The sequence below is a fragment of the Vipera berus genome (assembly GCF_964194415.1).
Source record: "Vipera berus genome assembly, chromosome: 5".
NCBI lineage: Eukaryota > Metazoa > Chordata > Lepidosauria > Squamata > Viperidae > Vipera > Vipera berus.
The window spans coordinates 61,555,338-61,577,670 of NC_138207.1; the positions used below are offsets into that span (position 1 = coordinate 61,555,338).

General features: G+C 38.2%; 1 protein-coding gene across 2 annotated transcripts in view; it reads left to right on the plus strand.

Annotated features, from left to right (window-relative positions):
* LOC308668634 (disintegrin and metalloproteinase domain-containing protein 9-like) overlaps window positions 1–20,420 on the plus strand; it is a 33,252-nt gene extending 12,832 nt beyond the window's left edge. Inside the window, exons 10-22 of one of the 2 annotated variants that reach the window (XM_081328666.1) lie at window positions 136–220; window positions 976–1,097; window positions 2,750–2,921; window positions 4,171–4,260; window positions 5,774–5,969; window positions 7,258–7,363; window positions 9,901–10,075; window positions 11,197–11,277; window positions 12,909–13,014; window positions 13,652–13,784; window positions 16,567–16,660; window positions 17,189–17,238; window positions 18,216–20,420. In XM_081328666.1, coding sequence (XP_081184792.1) covers window positions 136–220; window positions 976–1,097; window positions 2,750–2,921; window positions 4,171–4,260; window positions 5,774–5,969; window positions 7,258–7,363; window positions 9,901–10,075; window positions 11,197–11,277; window positions 12,909–13,014; window positions 13,652–13,784; window positions 16,567–16,660; window positions 17,189–17,238; window positions 18,216–18,429 — 1,624 coding nt within the window. In that variant the 3' untranslated portion in view covers window positions 18,430–20,420. Of the gene's footprint in view, window positions 1–135; window positions 221–975; window positions 1,098–2,749; window positions 2,922–4,170; window positions 4,261–5,773; window positions 5,970–7,257; window positions 7,364–9,900; window positions 10,076–11,196; window positions 11,278–12,908; window positions 13,093–13,651; window positions 13,785–16,566; window positions 16,661–17,188; window positions 17,239–18,215 lie in introns of those variants that run through there. The other variant, XR_014026556.1, reaches the window with a different exon arrangement.
* The last annotated feature ends 1,913 nt before the right edge of the window (window positions 20,421–22,333 follow it).

A 22,333-nucleotide genomic window follows, 5' to 3' on the forward strand; every position in this document is an offset into this window, starting at 1 on the left:
AGATATTTTATGCGCTTGGTTTGTGTGTATGTGTACCAAAATGTGTATAAATAAAGGAAATGTTTATGTGTACATTATTCAGTCCTGAGATGGATCTCAACCCCATGTCACCCTTAATCTGTTCCTGCATTTCAGAGGGAGAAGGCCCTTCGGTACAACAGTTGGAATGGCTTACGTTGGCACAGTCTGTACTGCAGATCATGGAGGATCAATCACTACTGTAAGTATAATATCCTGTCTCAGTTGTAAACAGAGAGTCTTTTACATAGAGAACATTTTCATCTGTTACATTGTGTCAGGGCTGCAAACATTCAACACTGTGTCTAGAATAGATTCTTGTGGAAAGCAGAGGCACGTGGCAGATGCCTACATTGGTGTTGACTGCTAACCCATTGACAAAGTCATGCTGAACACCTACAAAGTCTAACGCTAGCACATCGGGAACATAGAAAAGTAACCCAAAGGAGACCAAAGGAGATCTTTCTCTATAGAGAAAGCTTAAAATAAGGCTTTTGATGATAAACAAAAGGCTGGTAAGAGGCAACATGACTGAGCTTTATAAAACGGTATGCGATAGGTAGAAAATGAAAACAGATTTTAAAAAGAATAAATAGTGTAATTAAGAAGAGGGAAAGAGGAGGTTTTTCAATTTTTTTTTCCTAACTGCAAATCATTACCATGAACTCTCATAATTGCTACCTGCTGAGATGTTCTTAAAAAGGGGTCTTGGTGATGGTATGCTGTGCCAAGACTGAGCTGCAGTGGAATTCTGCAACTAACCTTGTGCTCATCTCCTAATTGTGGGCTTCTTCCCATCAGAATTTGGAGTTCACAGGGGAAATGAAATGAAACAGACTTCGATTTGTCTAGCTCAGGTGTTATTTTCTATTCTGTGCTGTTGCTATTTTTCTTGTTTAAAAAAAGAATCATCCCCCATTCCCCACCCTATGCTAACAATGCTGATATTCCTGCTAGTTCGATCACGGCTCTGCCATAAATCAAGCTACAGTGGTTGCGCATGAGTTGGGACATAATCTTGGTATGAATCACGACGATGAAAGATGTCCAAATACCTATATAATGTACAGTTCAGATAAGTAAGAACATTTGCTTAACTTTATTTTTACATAGGCTTGGTTTTTATTTTATTTATATATTAAGTTTAATGTGCCAATTCTTTGTTGGTGTTTGATCAATTAGAGACTTTAGGATCAAGCATTGCATTGGAGTAAAGTTGGAATATTAATCTAACAAAGACGTACAAAAAGGGTGCTGTCCAAAGGGTTCACAGCAATCCATGTATTTGTCAGGTTGCACGCATGTTCATTAGCAATGACATATGACCACAATCAAGCCCAAACTTTCTGTTGCTAGGTGAGACAGTTGTTAAGTGAGTTTTGCCCCATTGTACACCTTTTCTTGCCCCGGTTGTTAAGTGAATCACCGCAGTTGTTAAGGTAGTAACACGGTTGTTAAGTGAATGTGGTCTCCCTGTTGACTTCACTTGTTGGAAGGTTACAAAAGGGGATCCCATGACCCCCAGGACACAGCCACTGTTATAAATATGAGTCAGTTGCCAAGTTTTGATCATGTGATCATGAGGATGCTGCCAGGGTCGTAAACGTGAAAAATGGTCATGTCACTTTTTTCAGTGCCATTGTAACTTCAAAAGGTGACCAAACAAATAGTTATAAGTTGAGGACTACGTGTACATGCTAATAATCATTCTATTTATCACTTATTTTCCTTCATGAAGAAGGTAAAGACATTGACAAGGACTTCAAGCATCCGAAATACTTGTCAAATCCCATGGAGCCTAGCCAGCCACTTACATTGATCAAAAAAGCAAAAGAAAACCCAACTTCATTCCTCCCTAAACTTGTCTTAATTGGTTAAAGAGGAAACAATGAACTGCTGTTTCTTTGCAAAATGATCTGGGCAGAGGTGATAAATTAGGACAGGCCTAAGTAACAGATTCCATATGGAGCAGCTCATTTTAAAATCTTGAACTGAGCGGGAAGCTTCTGAATGACAGAGCAGAATCATAGCCTGAGTCTTTACCCTAGAGATGGCAGACAAACAATGGATGGAGATTCCCCACCCTTGGAAGACTATTAACGGTGCTAATTTACACACTCATGGTGCCAAGTCATGAATAAGAAGTGCTGCCAGAGGGGAAAAATGAAGTCATAGCTTTCATTGTGACTCATCAATCTGAGACACATGTGCAAGTTATGAAAGTGGCCTAATGTTTTTAAAGCGGGGGTGTCAAACTGCTGGCCCACGGGCCGGATGCATCATAGTGAAACCGCACCCATCCCATTGCCAGCAAAGGCAAAAAAAAGTCACAATACGTTGTGACACGTCACGTGACGTTGCGAGTTTGACACTTCTGTTTTAAAGGAAAATCAAGGGATCATCTGGGTGGAGACAGCTGGGCTTTTCATCCTTATCTGGATTGGGGGGCAGACTTTAAGTTTTCTTCTTTTTTTTCCCAGTTATGACAAGCCTATTAGAGGAATTACAATGCAGTTTTTATATATTTCCCCATTTCAACAATTGGCCAGTTTCTGGCTCACAATATCATGTACCCTCTCAGAGTTATAAACGGGCTTATTTTGAGGTGGGGAAACATTACTTTAGTGTTACGATGAAGTATAGTACAATTGTAGAAATGTAAACTCAGTAAAATTGAGGCACAAAATGGGAAATAGATTACTCCATATCCTGGAAAAAAATTTCTTTCTAGTGGGTCCAGGAACTTCAGCAGCTGCAGCTCTAGTGATTTTGAGCAACTTATCTTGAGAGGCGGAGGAAGCTGTCTCAGAAATTCTCCAAAGCCAAGTGATATATTTACAGAGCCCATGTGTGGCAATAACATTGTGGATAGGAATGAAGAATGTGATTGTGGCACTCCAAAAGTAGGTAATTTATATTTATATTTTAAAATATTGATACGATAGAATTATACACACACATAGACATCAATACTAGGCCTATGCAAAGCTCCAAATTCTGTTCTAAAATGCTAAGTGAGCATTAGGGTTAGGGTTAGAGCTAACCCTACAAGGATTTTTATGTAACTCCTTAGTGCAGCTGCATCTTTTTCTGGATCCACAGGCTCATCCTTTTTAGAAATCAGGAAAAGACACAGTTGCTTTAAGGAGATATAGATAGATATTGCATTTGCGTCGCACCACAGGTTTTTGGCAGGTCGAATCCCAAGTGCCACGTAACAGAGTGAGCGACTGTTACTCGTCTCAGCTTCTGCCAACCTAGCAGTTCGAAAGCACATAAAAATGCAAGTAGAAAAATAGGAACCACTACGGTGGGAAGGTAACAGCGTTCTGTGCGCCTTTGGCGTCTAGTCATGCTGGCCACATGACCACGGAAACGTCTTCAGACAAGCGCTGGCTCTTCGGCTTTGATACGGAGATGAGCACCGGCCCCTAGAGTTGGAAATGACTAGCACGCATGTGCGGGGGAACCTTTACCTTTACCTTTACAGGTTTTTGGAACTGAAAATGAAGCATTGCACACTAATGCCAGGCTCATTGCTATACTTTGATCCTCAGTGGTACTTTGATACCTAATGCAGGGGTCTTCAAACGTGGCCCTTTTATGACTTGTGGACTTCAACTCCCAGAATTCCTCAGCCAGGCAGGCTGGCTGAGGAATTCTGGGAGTTGAAGTCCACAAGTCATAAAAGGGCCACGTTTGAAGATCCCTGGCCTAATGCAACAACAATGCAATTTTTGAAAAAAGCATACTATAGATTGACAAAAAGTTTCTATCTTGTTTAGCCTCATGGCGATAACACAGAGAATGCCACTGATCTGTGCCACTGTCCATGCAGTTTTGTTTTCTCTATCAAATCTTCCCTTAATATGAAGTAAAATTTTGCAGTAATCACATTAGAAAAAAAAGGTTCCTTACCAACGAGCACTTTTCAGGTGTTTATAAAACACTGGTTTTACTATATAATTATAAATGGGTGGGGTTTTTTTTTTAAAAAAATGGTTCGATTAAAAAGCAAAGTTCTGCAGGAATGTTTATTAAAATTCCTTTAGTCACATCCCAATGGGGAGAATATTAATCTTATTGAGTCCAATGGAAGTTTTCTTCAACAGTCGATTATGGAATATCCCACCAAAGTCATTTTCTTGACAGGAATGTACCAATCCTTGTTGTGATGCTGCCAGCTGCAAGCTAACACGTGGATCAGCATGTGCTGAAGGATTGTGCTGTGAAAAGTGTCAGGTAAAATAGATGATCCTTTGTGTAGATGTGCAGTACAATCCTGTGCTTGCATGTTTTGTATTACATGTTCAGCAAGTTTACCCCAACATTTAAATATACATAGAATTGCAGAGTTAATATATTCTTAATGTATGTTTGTTTTGAATTTATGATAATCCATGAATATTGTATGCATGTGTTTATGTATACAGTAACATCTTATTATTGTTACATGCCTGAGCATTAGAGGGAGATCAGAAAAAATCAGGATGGCATCTGTGATTACACTATCAAAACCTTACTGCTTTGATACATGCAGAAAGGATGGGTCTTCTATTGTGTAGCATATCACATATGGGATGATCTTTTAAATACAACAAATGAAACAAGCACCAAACTTTGGTATTTGTGCATTCAAATTTCTTATACTGTATGTATCACTTAAGATCTATCTGAAACTCCAATAAGATTTGATGGCAAAAGAATGCAAAAAATAGACAATCCCAGAGAAGACAAATGCATTTTCTTAGAACTGTGTATTTGTGTATGTCACACAACAAGGATTAGTTGCTGCCCAGAGTCACTTAGTTGAGTTGGGCAACAATAGAAATTAAGTAAATAAAAGTTAGCTGACTGCTTCAGGTCTATTCTAATGAAAGTTCACTTTGAATACATACATGCATACATACATACATACATTCTAGTTTTCCAGTAAATTATTTATATTCTCAGAAGGAGAAAGAAGGAGGAAGGGAGGGAATTGAAAAAAGGAATGATCATGTCTGAAAAATCCAACAGCTAGATATATGAAATATATCCATATGTGTCTATATCTGTAGCTATCCTACTTCCTTGCTTATTGGGCGGTGAGATTCTCTCCAAGGTCCTGTACCCTAGTTGTAATTCTACAGTCTGAATTAATTAATTAATTAATTAATTCACTTATTTATTTATAGCCTGACTTCCTCCCAAAGCTCAAGGAGACATCTATCCTTCTTCACACCAATCCTTTACAGTAATCCTGTGGGATCAATTGTGCCAACTGTTCGTCCATCGTCATGTAGGGAGGCTAAGCTGGTAAATATGCTTAGTAAGAAAGAAATCTAAGCTGGAGAAATCCAGCAGTTGCTGTTCTATATTCAAGTAAGGGCAACTGCACCAACTGACTTTGGTACTGAGCTACCATACAGATCAGCAATGTGGATAGTCTAATTCTGCTCGCTCAAGGACTGATACATTTGCATTTCAGTGCAGCCATGTGACTGTGCTCCTACAGGCAATAAATGTTGGTTGTTGGGTGTAATATAATAGATTGTAACTGAAACAGCAGTATATCTTGTGGGTTTGATTTGCTTTTCTATACAATTAGTAACCTGATCTTTGGCATACTGTTCCAGTGGTTTGGCCCAGGAATTATTCCAACAGCTCTTTCCTTTTCACAAATCTCTTTCTCCTCCCATATCATTAAAGGCATATGAATGCTGTCAATGTATTACAATTAGAAATCATTAAAATCAATACAATTGTTTTCAAGTTCAAGGTAGCAGGAGTGGAGTGTCGACCAAAATCAGATATCTGTGATCTCCCTGAATATTGCAATGGGACCTTTTATGACTGTCCAGAAGACGTGTATGTCATGGATGGCTACCCATGTAACAATATGAAAGATTACTGTTATAGTGGAATTTGCGAGAATTATGATTCTCAGTGTGAAACCCTCTTTGGAAAAGGTACAGTTTAAATCATTTGTGACTTATAGAACCAATAATAAACTGGCAGAAGTTATGTAGAAAGTGTTTATGGTTTGGAGTGTGGATGATTATTATTTCAAAATGATTTTTTTTATTCCAGTAGTAAAGAATATATTTAATTTGGGGTTGATCTGTTGAGTTCTTGGTGTTCTACAAGCTTGGTTGCTTTCCTATAGATGTTTTGTCACCAAGCTAAGTAATGTCATCAGTGTGTGGAAGAGTGAGGTTTGCTAGTTGTTTGCCCTGTCAATCTTGGTTGGGGTGTGGTTACTTTCTTGATAGTTTCTTAGTTAGGATATTATTCTTCCCTGGTCATTTATCTGGTGTTGTTTCCTGCTTATTCGGGTGTTGGTTGCTAGACAGGATGTTTGTTTCCTTCCTTAACTTTTAGTTAAGTCCTTTAAATACAGGTAGAACTCAGCATACAACCATTCATTTAGTGACCATTCAAAGTTACAGCTGCACTGAATAAAAGTGAGTTAATACCATTTTTCACACTTACGACCATCGCAGCATCCCCACGGTCACATGATCAAAATTTGGATGCTTGACAACTGACTCATTTATGATAGTTGTAGTATATCCCGGGATCCTGTGATCCCTTTTTGTGACTTTCTCACAAGTAAAGTCAATGGGGAAGCCAGATTCACTTAACAACTATGTTACTAATGTAACAACTACAATGATTCACTTAACAACTGTGACAAGAAAGATCATAAACTAGGACAAAATTGACTTAACAACTGTGTCTGTTAGCAAGAGAAATTCTAGGCTCGATTGTGGTTGTAAGTCGAGGACTACCTGTAGCTCATTGATGAGGTTATTTCTACATGTGCTGATAGATGGTTTCTCAGAATGTCAAACTTCCAGGAATTTTTCAATTTGGCTTGATCTAAAGTGATACCATTTCCCAGTTGAAACTGGTTAAGTTTTCCTATGTTGAGAGATTTTAAAAAATGAGTTTTTCTGTGTTGAGAGATTAAAGAATTTGAGTTTTTCTGTGCTGAGAGATTAAAGAATCATGTCTTCTGTCTGCCAGTTGGTGTTCCTGGATGCATTCTGCCAATTTTCTACCTGTCTATTCTAAATAATGCCTGTTACAGTCTTTATACTGCATGTAGTCGATGATTCCCATTCTTTGTTTACGTGATCTTTGGGTTTTCTTAAGAGATTTTGTGGGGATTTTGTTGATTTATGTGTTACGGGGATGCCAAGAGGATGTAGTGATCCATTGTTTGTGTCAGAGTTGTTTCATTTTATTTTGTAGGAGCAAAGAAAGGACCTAATGTTTGCTTTGAAACAGCCAATAGCAAAGGAGACAGATTTGGCAATTGTGGAATGAAGGGGGCAAATTTTGTAAAATGTTCCCAAGCGTAAGTAATCAGAAAAAAATGTTTTATATTCTGAAGGCACATTCAGACTATGACCCTATGCACTCTCAGTTAGGGATTAAGTCCCATTGAACTGAATGTTCTTATCTGGATCATAAGCAATGTGATTATTATTACTAAGAGCTGTGGTGGTGCAGTGGTTAAAATGCAGTCCTGCAGACTAATTCTGCTGGCTGCTGGTTGCCGGCAATTTGATTCTCACTGGCTCAAGGTTGACTCAGCCTTCCATCCTTACAGAGGTCAGTAAAATGAGGACCCAGATTGTTGGGGGCAATAGGCTGACTGTAAACCACATAAAAAGGGCTGTAAAGCACTATGAAGCGGTATATAAGTCTAAGTGCTATTGCTATTGCTATTCAGAGTCATAGCTCTGGACTCTTTCTTCTTTTTCCTTCTACTCCTAAAGAAAATTACCAATAGCCTACTTCACTAAGACAAAATTTGCTATGACAGGTAGTTCTTGACTTACAGTTCATTTTGTGACTGTTCAAAGTTACAACGGCAGTGAAAAAGTGACCACTGCATCATCTCCCATGGTCACATCATAAAAATTCAGCTGCTTGGGAACTGACATTTATAACCATTGCATTGTCCCAAAGTCATGTGATCATTTTTTGCAACCTTCTGAAAAGCAAAGTCAATGGAAAAACCAGATTCATTTAACAATTTAACAACTGCAGTGATTCACTTAACAACTGTGGCAAGGACGGTGGTAAAATGGAGCAAAATTCACTGAACAAAATGTCTCATATAGCAACAAAAACCTGGGGTTCAGTTGTGTTTGTAAGTCAAGGACTACCTGTATATTCAAATTACAAGATTCAATTGCAACCATTACATAGTTTAATAAATCAGGATATAGTTGTTTTCTTAATGTTAAATAACAATTCTGGACTACCACTAATGTATTTATGTAGACCAGCATATCATTGTTGAAGAGTATCTGCAAGTGGTGGGGTAACAAAATCCCAGCATTTTTCAGCATCTTTATAAACTAAGGTTTATAAAGCACACAATTGGCCACACTTGGGCATCACTTCTAACCATTGTATCTACATTTCAATTACTGGATTGTAATAGAAGCCACCACTAGAAAGGTTTTTTTTTGCTCTAGAAGAGGGTTGGGAAACTACGGCCCTTGAAGTTGTGGACTTCAACTCCCAGAATTCCTAGCTCAGGCTGGCTCAGGAATTCTGGGAGTTGAAGTCCACAAGTCATAAAGGGACCCCTCACCTCCGCTCTTGACACTAATTTGTTTTATTAAATTATTTTAAACAGTTGTTCAGAATGTTCTTCTAGTAATTTCAGGCAGTGTTTTCAGAAGTGCGCTTCTGAATCAAGCTGCTTGTCTTGATAAACATATAATACCTCAAAAATCAAGTGTCAAGTCTTAGGATATCTTAGGATATCTGCAAAAAAAGATGTTTTGTACCAAAGTCCTGCTTGCTAATTTCCTGATGTATCTATCAATGAAGAATTCAGTAACATAGAATACTAAATTAGAATGGTCTTTGGACCTGATACAGATGGCTCATCTTACTGTAGAACCTTACAGAGCCTTGGTGGAGCAGTGGGCTAATGCCTCCTTAAGTAACACCAGCTGCCTGCAATTAGTGCAGGTTCGCATCCCACCAGGTTCAAGGTTGACTCAGCCTTCCATCCTTCCGAGGTAGGTAAAATGAGGACCCAGATTGTTGGGGGCAATTAAGCTGACTTTGTAATAATGCCACTTGGGGGGGTGTATGAAAGCCCTAATAAGCAGGCATATACATAGAATGAAGGCTACTGCTAAGCTTGTAAGCCGCCCTGAGTCTTCGGAGAAGGGCGGGATATAAATGGGATTAAAATAAATAAAATAAAAATTTATTTGGAATGATAAGCCTTAGTGGAGGAAGACGAACCTTTGGTAAAAGGATGTGTAAATGAATAGTTGACACAGATTATTTATTCTATTCTTTTAACCATGGAAAATTGAAACTTCAGCCATATGAAAGGACGTTTTAGCGAGATAGGTAGTCATTTAGCAATTGAGACTGTCAACTTGGTTGTTAGTGAAAGCATTCACTAAGTGAAAAATCATGTGACCAAAACTGTGCTTATGATTTTACATAAGGCAGCATATACCAACTGACATGACACACAGAGAGAGGGAGATAGACGGAGAGAAAGCGAGGTGCTGTGATGGTTGTATGTATGGGAACTGGTCACAAAGTTACTTTTTCAGCATCATCATAACTGAACTGTCACTGTTCAAGGCAGTTGCTAAGTGAGGACTATCTTGCCTTCCATAGTTGGCCAACTGGAACTGAATGTATTAAAGTTGATAATCTGTTACTTCTGCCTATTTATAGATCTAAATTTTTTTGCTCAACATTGTTTTTTATAAATCTCAAGTCTAGTGAAAGTCTTGAACAAGCATGTATGATCGCTCAACATTAAAACATGGAAGGCAGCATTTTGTATTTATCATACTGTTTTATCATTCTTTACTTATGTTTGTATATTATTACCATTTGCAGCAATAGTTTGTGTGGCAAGATCCATTGTACATCTTTCAAACAAGAGAATCTCCCGTCCCAGTTGTATGTCCAGAATATAGGTGGGATTTCATGTGTGTCTACTGAATTTAATCTAGGATCAGATATTCCCGATCCAGCACTGGTTCATAAAGGCACTTCTTGTGCTGAAGGAAAAGTAAGAGTTTTCTTCATCTTACAACTGTGTAGCCTATCCGGATCACACCTTGCTTATTGACCGAATCATTGGCCGAGATTGCACTTTGCCCTGAGGCACAATTTGTTATGTTAATTTGTTACTCCTAGGCATGATTTACATGCAGTAGTGGCTGACTATTTCCTTTACGCTAAGCCAAAATCAAGAAGCCATGTTATTATTTAATATAAAACTTTATACAGAATTCAGCAAACTTTTCCAGTTGAGAAGTTGCACTTCTTCCTTCCCTGCTGGGAGTTGTAACAAGCACATCAGCAACATTGTTACACTTTCCAAAAGATGGGTTAAAATATTTGGGTTTCAGGCAAAAGTATATGAAAATCACTACTATGGGTAAAAGTAGCCCAATTATTGGAGTTTGGGAGATTTCATTCATTCATTCATTTATTCATTTTCATTCATTCATTCATTCACTTTTTAATGACACATTAGCATTTAGCCTCTGCAAGACTTAGGTTACCCATGTTTTAATGTCTCACGAAGAAGACCAACAAAGAAATATCCTCTGAAATTTTTAATCCTGCCCACATGATTCTGGAGGCGGAAGGACTATTGACATTCTATTCATTGTAGGTTGCCTGTTCAGTATGTTGTATAAAACTATCCAGTGTTGTTTCTAAACTGCCTCTATAGCATAATGTTACACTAATAGTCAGGGAAGTAATGATATGTGCATAATGACATAATCATGGAAACATTGCAAGTTTACTTGTAGATTGACACAAGTACATAATTGTATTTGCATGCTGACATTATTGTACATGGGGCATCATTTGTCATCACTGTGATGGATTGGGAAGAGATGAAGCTTAAAAGAACTTTTATTACATCCTTTGGTCCCATTTCCAACATCATCATTTTAGGCTTAGATTTGTCCATCTTTTTTGACCGTGTTCTTTAAGAGGCTATAATTCAGTATTAGGTAACTATCCATCTTGAGAAAGACCAATATGCTAAATTTGGTTTAGAATTCCTCTTGAACCTGACAGTCTCTTCTTGATACCTTTGTGCATTTGCAGATAAAGTGTGCTTTCAAAGACCATTCTGAAAAAAAAACAACACTATTTCCCCCTCTTTTTTAGGCTTGTATTGATTACAAATGTGTAAATGCAAGCTTGCTGGGTTACAACTGTGACATAAAGAAAAAGTGTAATGGTCGGGCGGTAAGTTAAAATATTATTACAATAATAATGTTCACTATGGGACAAAATTATAATAACTAAGTATCTTGGCATATAGTACAGCTAATGAATATGTATCATTGCTTTCATTAAAAATGCTGAGTGGAGTCTCAGCAATATTATGGTAGTTCTTTGTAGTATTTCTAACCATTTATTTATGGGACATTATATCACAACCAAAGTTGAACCTCATCTAAAGAACATATAAGTTGCTCATGTTTATCGCTAGCATCTTATTCAAGAAAATATTTTGCATTGCCAGAAACATAGGCATATATAACACCTGGAGGTTTTGTCAAATGAAAAAAAAATCTGTTTGGGCTTACATGCAACATCCAAACATAGTACAAGAATAAACTGGATGACTCTGTATGACAATGTTCAATACATGCTTTGTCATTTACTTCCTTTCCCCTCTCTTTGTATGCCCAGGGCAAATTAAAATGTTTAAATTCTACTTTTTTCACCTCAAAGAAATACTTATTTTCAGGCAGGTTAAGTACGCCCAGTTCAGAAATAATGGGAAATCTAATCATACAAGAAACAAACCTTATGGGAAAATTAAATTCAATATTGTCATAGGAAAACAATTGTTTTTATTTTCCTATGACAATATGGGAATTGTTGATATTAACAAAAGATGGATGGAAACCAGGTGTCCTATCAGTGGTGTGCTGGAGCTGGTTCATACTGACTCATGAGAGACAACTGTTACATTTCTTGTAATTTTGCATGCTGTTTGAGAGATGAGAGACCTCCAATGCTGGCTCAATCACCTGTTTGGAGGCTAGTAGTGTAGTGCTGTACCAGCAATGGAGCCAACAGAGCTGTTGTTGTTAAATATTGATCTGCACACCACACCACATCACTGCTTCACATCCAAAAGAGGTGGGAGCGCAGGTGGGAGAAACTGTGCAAAAATGGAACATTGAATTCATTATTAGATCTCACAGCCCCAGTTCGATTGGACCAACACAAAAATCATCAGTCACGCTACCACTCACGCTTGTGAGTTCACTGAAGTCTGGCACTCCACAATCAATTCCATCAATGGACACAACCAGCCTAAGAACCCCTCAGAATCCAAATCAACTGCACAGCCAACCAGAGACAGCACCAATTCTCAACCAAGCCACGCAAGCCCCTCCCTCCCACCAGCAGTTCACCTCCCAATGACCCTGACCTGATGGAACCTACCCATCACAAGACCCATCATAAGACTCACTGATGACTCACACCTGACCCATCACAAGACCCTCACGTGACACACCCACACCTGAAGCCCTTAGAAACAGAAGAGCACCAAAATCCCCTAAACTCTGCTGAAGGTGTTACTTAGCCTGGCAATGAAATGTTCAGAAACCAACCCACACATTTGGAGAACGAACCTTCACCCTCATAGATCTCGCTATTGATATTCAGCTGTTAACAGAATTCTTTCATAATGGCGTTTGAGTTCTTCTGCAATAAAATTCCTTAAGAGAAGTGCAATGGATTCTTACAATACCTGGTTGGGGGAGAAACATAACATCCTAACCCTAATATTATTGTAATGTCTGTAACTTCTTTAAAAGTTGTAATTTCATTACTTTGTTTCTTTTTTGCTCCTGTAGGTATGTAACAGCAAAGGCAATTGCCACTGTGATCCTGGGTGGGCACCTCCATTTTGTGATGTGTCTGGCTATGGTGGCAGCATAGATAGTGGCCCAACTCATATAGGTATCAAGAATCATCCCTCTTTCTTACATTCCATCTGGTATTGCTCACTTCTGAACTCTAAATTTTGCACCTTTTAAGGTAGCTATTTATGTCTTCATTGACGAAAGTCACTTTTATCTTAAAGTGAATAACTGTCACTTATTTGAACAACTGTCCAAAAAAAAGAAATTCTAGTTTAAAAATGAAGACTAGGAATAAAAGGCAGCATGGCCTTTCCTTTAATAGATTTTATTTCCATTGAAATTAATTATTTTAAAAATCTGAACCTATAGCTGTAAGTTAGCATATGCCCATTTTAGAAGTTTGGGTCTTTTATTTTGGGAAGATGCGCTTCTTCTTTTTTGATATTTTTTATATATATATACAGTGGTGCTTAAATGTTTGCGAACCCTTTTGAATTTTCAATATTGCTGCATAAATTTGACCTATGGTCTGTTCTCTGCACAAGTCCTAAAACTAGAAAAAGAGAGTCCAATTAAACAAAGGGGTCAAAATATTATACTTATTCATTTATTGGAAAAAAAATTATCCAAAATTGCATATTTTATTTTGGTGAGAATTCAAACCTTCCTTCTTGTAGCACCACGGTCCAAATTCTACATTTAAATAAGTGTACAATGCTTATTTTCTTTCTTAGATACATCCCTTCGCGATGGTCTTCTGATATTTTTTTTACTTGTGTTGCCTATATTAATTCTACTTGCAATTGCATTTGTCAAGAGGAAAGAAATTAAAAGGCGTCTCTTCAGAGAACGTAGAAGACATCAAAGGTACAAATTTCATGCAACTGATAATACTGAGACTGGAACACGGCTAGGTTAAGTCAAAAACTCAAAATAGAAACACGATTTCTAATCCTAGTGACAGACAAACTAAATGCCACGCAGAAGCAACCTTCACTGAATTCAATGGAATCGACTAAATAAATAATAAAATATAAAAAGGGTGAAGCCTTTCAAAATTATACCCTTACATGATTATCTATAGATGACAATGGGAGCAAGTTTTGTAAAGATTTTTAGGAATGTTGGGAGTGAAGCATGAAAAGGCAGATAGAGATCTAGAAAAATAATGGTGACTTTTTTAAATCTAGGATATGTATTGGCAAGCCTGAAGAAGCAAGTTCTGTTTTTAAATTAGACTTTGTCTGTATAAGAGATGTTATTTTCCTAAACCTGAAATCGATGGTATTCAGACAATTGATTACCTATTACTAGTGGTTTGCAATGTAATGCTTTGGCTTTTCACTTTTTAAAGAAAAATGTCTTAGAAAAGATTAGGGAGTATTTTCTCGTTAGTCACAGAACCAGCATGAATAGAAGAAAAACTCTGCCAGTATTCTTTAAGAGTGGTTAGTTTTTCTCAAATCCTGGTTTTGTTACTGATTCTACAAATTACGATTCCTCTAATACAAACTATGATCATTTCAGTAGAAAAATATATTTGCTGATTTTTTTTTACTAAATAATATTTTATGTCAGAGGTTCTCAACCTCTGGTCTGTGGACCCCTGGGGGGCCATGATGTCATCGGAGGGGTCCGCAAAGACTTGAAGAAATATTATGATTTAAATCTTGCATTAGTCCTTGGGGCCCGTAGCCATGATCCGGGCCCACAAAAGGTATTTAAAGGGGTTCCGTGGTGAAGAAAAGGTTGAGAACCACTGTTTTAGGCTATTGGTAATGCGTCTTACTAAAGTAGCTCTTTGCTTTGCTTTTCCCTCATCCATTTTGATTTTTCAATCCTAGATTAGCTAGGCTAGACCCCTTACCCCAGGGGTGTCAAACTCAATTTCATTGAGGGCCGCATCAGCATTGCAGTTGCCCTCAGGCGGCCGGGTGGGTGTGGCCTACTGGGTGGGCATGGCTAGAGTGCGTATGGCCTACTGGGTGGGCGTGGCCAGCTCTACATCGTTCGCATCAAGGGTGCCTATGGGGGCCAGGGCAGGAGTGGGACAGATCTGAGGGTCTCTGGCAGGAGGAGGGTCTCTGGGCCAGGGCCAAGGCAGTGGGGGCCGTTCCCTCACTGTTTCCAGGATGGCTTCGCGGGCCACATGAAACCACTTCGCGGGCCGGATCCGGCCCCCGGGCCTTGTGTTTGACATGTCTGCCTTACCCTATCAGACCAGTTATTTATGAAAACCAACTAAGTAAGGCACTGCTAAGTAAGGTCATCATCATGGTTCTTTTTTTAAAACTGTTTGCCTGAATCCTTCTAAAAGAGTATTTAAATTGCATTAAATTAAACTGAAAAAACCCCAAAGCAAACTGAGCATAGGAACTTAAACATTCTAATGTTCTAAAATGGTACCAGAATCAAACTCAGGTCTGAGAGGTTGGGGAATTTACTAAATCCATTTTTTGCCAATTGAACTGAAACCAGCCAACAGCTGAAAAAGGTATTGAGTTGCTTTGTTTCTGTCATCCCAGATCGTTTTCTTTCCAGGGAAAACAACATTTATATGCAAGCAAATACTTTTTTGTTTGTTTGGTTCTATATGCCAACTGTACCCTATAGTATTTTTCAAGCAGGAATGGGCTGATTAGCAAAAAGCTATTTCACTGTTCTTGTGAATAATATAAAGACACCTCAACAACCTAACATATGCAGATGATACCACTCTAATGGCAGAAAGTGAAGAGGAACTAAAGAGCCTCTTGTTGCGGGTGAAGAAGGAGAGTGCAAAAGTTGGGTTGAAACTAAACATTAAGAAAACCAAGATCATGGCATCTGGCCCTCTCAATTCCTGGCAAATAGATGGGGAAGAAATGGAGGTAGTGACAGATTTTATTTTCCTGGGCTCCAAGATCACTGCAGATGGGGACTGTAGTCAAGAAATTAAAAGAGGCTTGCTCCTGGGGAGGAAAGCCATGGCAAATCTTGACAGCACACTAAAAAGCAGAGACATCACCCTGTCAACAAAAGTGCGTATAGTCAAGGCTATGGTCTTCCCAGTTGCAATATATGGCAGTGAAAGCTGGACCATAAGAAAGGCTGAGCGCCAAAGAATTGAAGCCTTTGAACTATGGTGCTGGAGAAGACTCCTGCGAGTCCCTTGGACTGCAAGGCGATCAAACCGGTCAGTCCTAGAGGAGATCAACCCTGACTGCTCTTTAGAAGGCCAGATCCTGAAGCTAAAACTCAAATACTTTGGCCACCTAATGAGAAGGAAGGACTCACTGGAGAAGAGCCTAATGCTGGGAAAGATTGAGGGCAATAGAAGAAGGGGACGACAGAGAATGAGGTGGCTGGATGGAGTCACTGAAGCAGTAGGCGTGAGCTTAAATGGACTCCAGAAGATGGTAGAGGACAGGAAGGCCTGGAGGAACATTGTCCATAGGGTCGCGATGGGTCGGACACGACTTCGCAACTAACAACAAATGTGTCTTACCAGTGATTGTTCTCCATTCAGTATTGTTATATACTCTCTCTGCATCCACAATGACTTTTTATCTTCTTGGTTTTTAGCTATGTCTGCTGATCTGGGGCAAGTAATGCAAGATGGGCATTTATGTTTATATAATGTTTAACTATTTGTTTGAATTTCTTTAAGGACTGAAAATGCACAGCAAAGAAGACCGCTACCTGCACACCAGAATAATGCTCCAAGTAAACCAAATCCACCAGAGCCAATAAATAGAAAGAGGGTAAGAATGTACTTTCAATTATAAGTATTTTCCACCAGTAAAGGTCCTTTAGTACAAAATATCAGCTGTGCATTTATTTATTTATTTATTTTTATTACTTTAGTTAATTATTTTCTATTCAGAAATTCAGTTTGCAAAATTTAGAACAGCATTTTGCTGGATTGTAAACATAAGCATGGGGAGTAATGGCTCACCAGTTAAAAACGTGGAGCTTGTCAGCTGCAAAGCTGACAGTCCGGGTTTGAGACCCAAGCACCACGCAATGGGCTGAGCTTCCATTACTTGCCTCAGCTTCTGGCCACCTAGCAGTTTGAAAATATGCAAATGCGAGTAGACAAATAGGTACCACTTCGATGGGAAGGTAACAGAGTTCCGTGCATCTTGGCGTATAGTCATGCTGGTCACCTGAGCCCTAAAGTGTCTTTGGACAATGCTGGCTCCCTCTGCTAAGAATTGGAGAAAATCTTACCTTTTTAAACATAAGCATGATTTCATTTGTTTGTTTCTTTATTTGTCTATCTTTTTCAGCCTACTTCAAATTCGGGAGTCTTTACAATATCTCACTTTCCAACTCCAAGGTTTGTACTTTTTGGTATAACTTTATAGCAGAACCACATAGAGTATGTAGATATAAATATAGATAGAACATGTTAAAAACTAGAGGTGAAGATTTTTTTTTCCAGCGGAAGGTCGGGACTGCATACTCTAAAGCAATTTATTGCAACCACATGAGAGTAATGGCTAAAATGGAAGCTGGTGTTCACCATTAAATTCAAACTGTCTCCAGCGATAAGCATACTTTTCCCATGTAATGAAGTTGTGGTGATTAAGGAGTAGGAAGCTTTGATCCAATATCTCCTCTCAACCACTGGGTGATTTTGGGTCAGTTACTCTCTTTCAACCCCACAGGGTTTATATGGTAGGAATCTGAAGGCCTTGAGGCCTCAAGGAAACTAGAAGTTCAGTGAATAAATAATAGTTCATATGTGCAGTTCATACATTTATATGCTCTAGTTATCTGAATGCACTTCATTCATGTCCTGCACAATGGTTTAGGTGGGCTTTATTTCGGTAACTAAAGTAAAAAAAAAAAAAGCTTAAGGCAGAGGTCCCCAACCTTTTGGGCACAAGGGACCCATTCCGTGGAGAGAGGTTTTTCCATGGACTGGAGAGTATGTGATTTTGTGTGCTGCCTGAATCTCGTGGATGGGGCTTTGCTTGTTTGTGCTGACTGTTGCTGGCATGCCGTAGCCCAGTACTGCTTCATGGACCAGGGTTGGGGACCCCTGGTTTAAGGTAACTTAAAAATGAAGGCTTAGCTCAACTAGCGGAACAAATTCGTACCTGTTTCCCAGTTCAGGTAGGGTATTGCTGAGTGCATGTGGTTACATCACTGAGCACTTTGGTGCTCAGTCTCTTTGAGGGAGATGAACGGTTCAAAAATGTGAAATAGTAATAAACATAAATAAAAATAAGAAGTTCTTTTTCAGGGGTATTTGTACCTGCCAAAATCCAAAATCCTTATCCACATACTGTTTTCTTCTCCTCCTTTTAGGCCACCAGTACAAAATCAATTTGTTCCACCTCCAGAACGACCTCCTGTACGACCACCAATATCAGAAAGGCCTCCTTTAAGGCCGCCAATTCCACAAAATCCTCCTTTAAGACCGCCAATTCCACAAAACCTTCCTTTAAGACCACCAATTCCACGAAATGCTCCTTTAAGACCACCAATCCCACAAAAACCTGTTTTCTCTCCTCCAACTTGAAGAGTTATGATGAAGTGTATTGTACGCTACTAGGAAAAAAATATTGTATTAGTGAAATGAATTAAAAGTATTATTTTTAGAAATATACAAACAAAGACTTCAGTTTAATTTCTAAAAACAGTATTAAATTAAATTTACTTTTGGGTCTGCTGCCCTACCAAATCCATTATTTAGGCCTTAATTACTAGGCCACAGGATATTGCTTTTATAAGTAATACTGGTCTTATCCCAATAAAGATAAAGTCATTTATCTTAACATAGGGCCAAACTAGATGTTGTAGTAAATGTGATCAGAAACCATGTCAGACTTATAAAATGTAGGACATGTATGTGCAATTTTTATTAGGAGAAAATTAGGGCTTTTCTTCTCTGGTTGAGGTTCCTCCCTTTCCTTTTCTAACATATACTAATTATTAATATTACAAGAAAACACCTATGGAGGTTAGTAGAGAGCGTCATGCCCATAAGGTCATGACTGGGGAAGGAATAGTTAAATCTGTCACACAAATTCCCTTCTTGTACAATCATCCTAGTAAAACTTGGGGGAGACTGCTGCTCTTAACATCTATGACAGATCCACTAATTATGCAGTTGCTCTGATTTTTTTTAAAATGGGCAGTTGCTTCTTTGTAGTCAGTTGGTTTATTACATTAAGAAACAATGTGAAAGCACAAGACTCATTACAAAATCCATCAATCATTGAAGGAAGGGTTACAGTGTGGTATTATCTATTTGAACAAAGATCAGAAAGTGATTTGTATTGTCTAAAATCAACAAACATGGCTTGACAGCCATTGGTACACTATTGTTGATCCACATATATACTGGTCACAACTGCACAGGAGTCACACTTTCCTTAAGTATTTAAATGATCATGTTCTTGTAGGATATTCTTTCAACTTCCCAGGTAAATTGTAAATATATTTTAAATGTTTCTTTCTAACACAGAAATAGATGATATTTCTGTTTTCATATTATACTTATTACACATCTGTGAAAGTTATGCATTTTTATTAATAGCTTTATCTGGCCATTTTGACAGTCCATTTTGATAATGAGCCCAGTCAATTGTGGTTTATTCATTAAATCATAGTTAAGGAAACATGTCTTACTATCATGTTTCAGCATGCAGTTGAGCTTTTGTATTAACATGAGAGAAAAGGTCAACTACATGCTGAAACATGATAGACATGTTTTCTTAACTATAATTTAATGAATAAACCACAATTGACTGGGCTCATTAAGCATGTCAGATCATTTCAGGTTCATAATAGTAATTTGCATCATTTTTCAACTGCATTAAAGTGCAACAATTCAACATTTCTGACATACCAACCCTGATGGTAATTTTGCTGGAAACAGAATGACATTTCTGCACAGATTCATTAAACCAAAGATTTGATTAAACAGTACTGTTTTCTGGTGAGCAAAAAACCAATTTGTATTCTGACAGTGTTACTGCCTTTGTTTAATAACCAATTCAAATTTGTAAATCAAAACTTTGGGAGAAGGGCGGTATATAAATCAAATCAAATAAAAATAAATAAATATATGGTCCACTAGATTTAATATATGCTCTTATATGACAACCTTGATCCACTACCAGGCATATATGAAATTCTATTCAGAGTTGATTTACAAAATGTTTTTGAGAAGTTTTCAATATCTTCCTTTTAGTAATGTAATTGTGTTGATGAACAAACCAATAATATTATGCTGGATACAAATGCCAAAATTTAGATATAAAATGATTTTTAATGTTTAAATTGTCTGAAAATTTATATTAATATGTATTTTAGAGGCTATTTAAAAATTGAAATTTCCTGTAATCAATCAAGCTCTAAGCTTTTTACATATATAAAGTTATTTGCAGTTTTGCACAAATCACTTTTGTAATTTAGTGGTAGAAAAATCAGTTGCACAATTTCTGTTAAAATGGCAAATGTTGTGAACCATTTTGTAAAATAAAATAAAATAACTTGACCTATAAATGGCATATCTTTTAAAAAAATAACCTGATATTTCAATGACCTGAAGAATTGGTTGCAGGTTTAATTCTTTTACAATATTACTTTCAGCATGATTGCAGATAATGTACGGTGTATATGTGATTCTCACTTTCTGAGAATCTTTCAAACTTTCTGAGCCAAGTGGCACTGATCATTGTACCTTGAATTTGGAGCTGTTTTTGCAATGTCCTAAGAGTCATGTGGTCCCCATTTGCAACCTTTTTGCTAGCTTCCTACAAATGAAGTCAATGGGGAAGCTAGCAGGGCGTTGCAAATGATGACTACCCAACATCCTTGCTTAATGACTCAGGGTGATTCACTTAAGAACGGTAACTAGAAGTGCCAAAACCTCCATTGGTAAGTGGCATAACATCTCAGGCTTTACAATTGTGTTGCTTAGTGACAGTAATTCCAGCACCATTTGGTGTCATTAACCGAGAACTACCCACAGTCGAAGTTTTTTAAAAAAATAATTTTCTCTTTAATTTGGCGTATCAGCATTAACCTCTTTGCCAACCAGGTATTTTGATTCTGATTATTACTGCGTCTATAAACCACTTTACTATTTTTTGCAATGAAAAAGGAACAATATTTCTAATAATACATATTATAGAAATGTAAGATCCCAGTCCCTTGCTTGAACTTGAGATACCATATCAATCTAATCAGATAACTCAAGCGGAGGCTTCTTAGACAGCTCTTTATTTGATCAGATAAGATGGCTGGGTGGCAAACAATTTGGGAACGCTGGCAGAGTTACATCCAGAAGTGCCACACCTTGGAAAGTTAGTAGCATTGCTTTATAAATTTTCTTAGCCAATGAAAATCAGACAACAGAGTCATTACATCATAAGGGAGACATCAATCATTCCTGTACACTCCCTTATTCCCTCCTCCAGTACATCCCATCCATGTACATGTTTCCCACGCTTGCATGAGATTTGTCCCTGACGCAAACACTGTTTACAGAAAGCAAGAAAGCAACAGTTAGACCAGGGGTAGCCAACCTCGGCTCTTTTATGACTCATGGACTTCAACTCCAAGAATTCCTGAGTCAGCCAACCTCGGCTCTTTTATGACTCATGGACTTCAACTCCAAGAATTCCTGAGTCAGCTAACTCAGGAATTCTTGGAGTTGAAGTCCATGAGTCATAAAAGAGCCGATGTTGCCTACCTCTGAGTTAGACTAAACAATTTCCCTCTCTTCCAATTACAGAACCCTTCAGTATAATCATTAAAATATTCCAAGAGAAAAATATGCAATATTGTAATGTTTAGTGCCATCTACTGGCTATCTGTAAATGAACTACTGGTAATCTTCACTTATCTATAGTAATCGGGGCTGGAATTTCTGTCACTAAGTGATGTGGTTACAAAGCATGATGTCACAGTGTCACTTAGTAATGGCAATCTTGAAAATCCCAGCTACTATCTTTAAATGAGGATTGCAGGCCATTAAGAGAGGACTGACCTGCAACTTCCTGCTGGCTTAGAACAAGTTAAGAATAAATAAACCAACAGGATCACAATAAACCATTCCTTAGGACAGGGGTCCCCAACCCCTGCTCCGTGGACCAGTATCGGACCGCAGCATGCCAGCAACCACTCTGCGCAAACAAGCAAAGCCCCATCCGCGAGATGCAGGCAGCACACATAACCGTGCATCCTCTGGTCCACAGAAAAACTTCTCTCCATGGAACCGGTCCCTGGTGACCAAAAGGTTGGGGACCTCTGTCTTAGGAGGCTTACAAACAGGCCGGCAGATTGGTGAGTGCTACAAAATGCAAGTAGGCAGGTGTTCAAATGTCTTCAATAGAAAGAATGGAAAGATTAAGAAATTAAAGGCATATTTGTTAAAGCCTCATAACTCCTACTGAATATAGTTTACAGAAGGA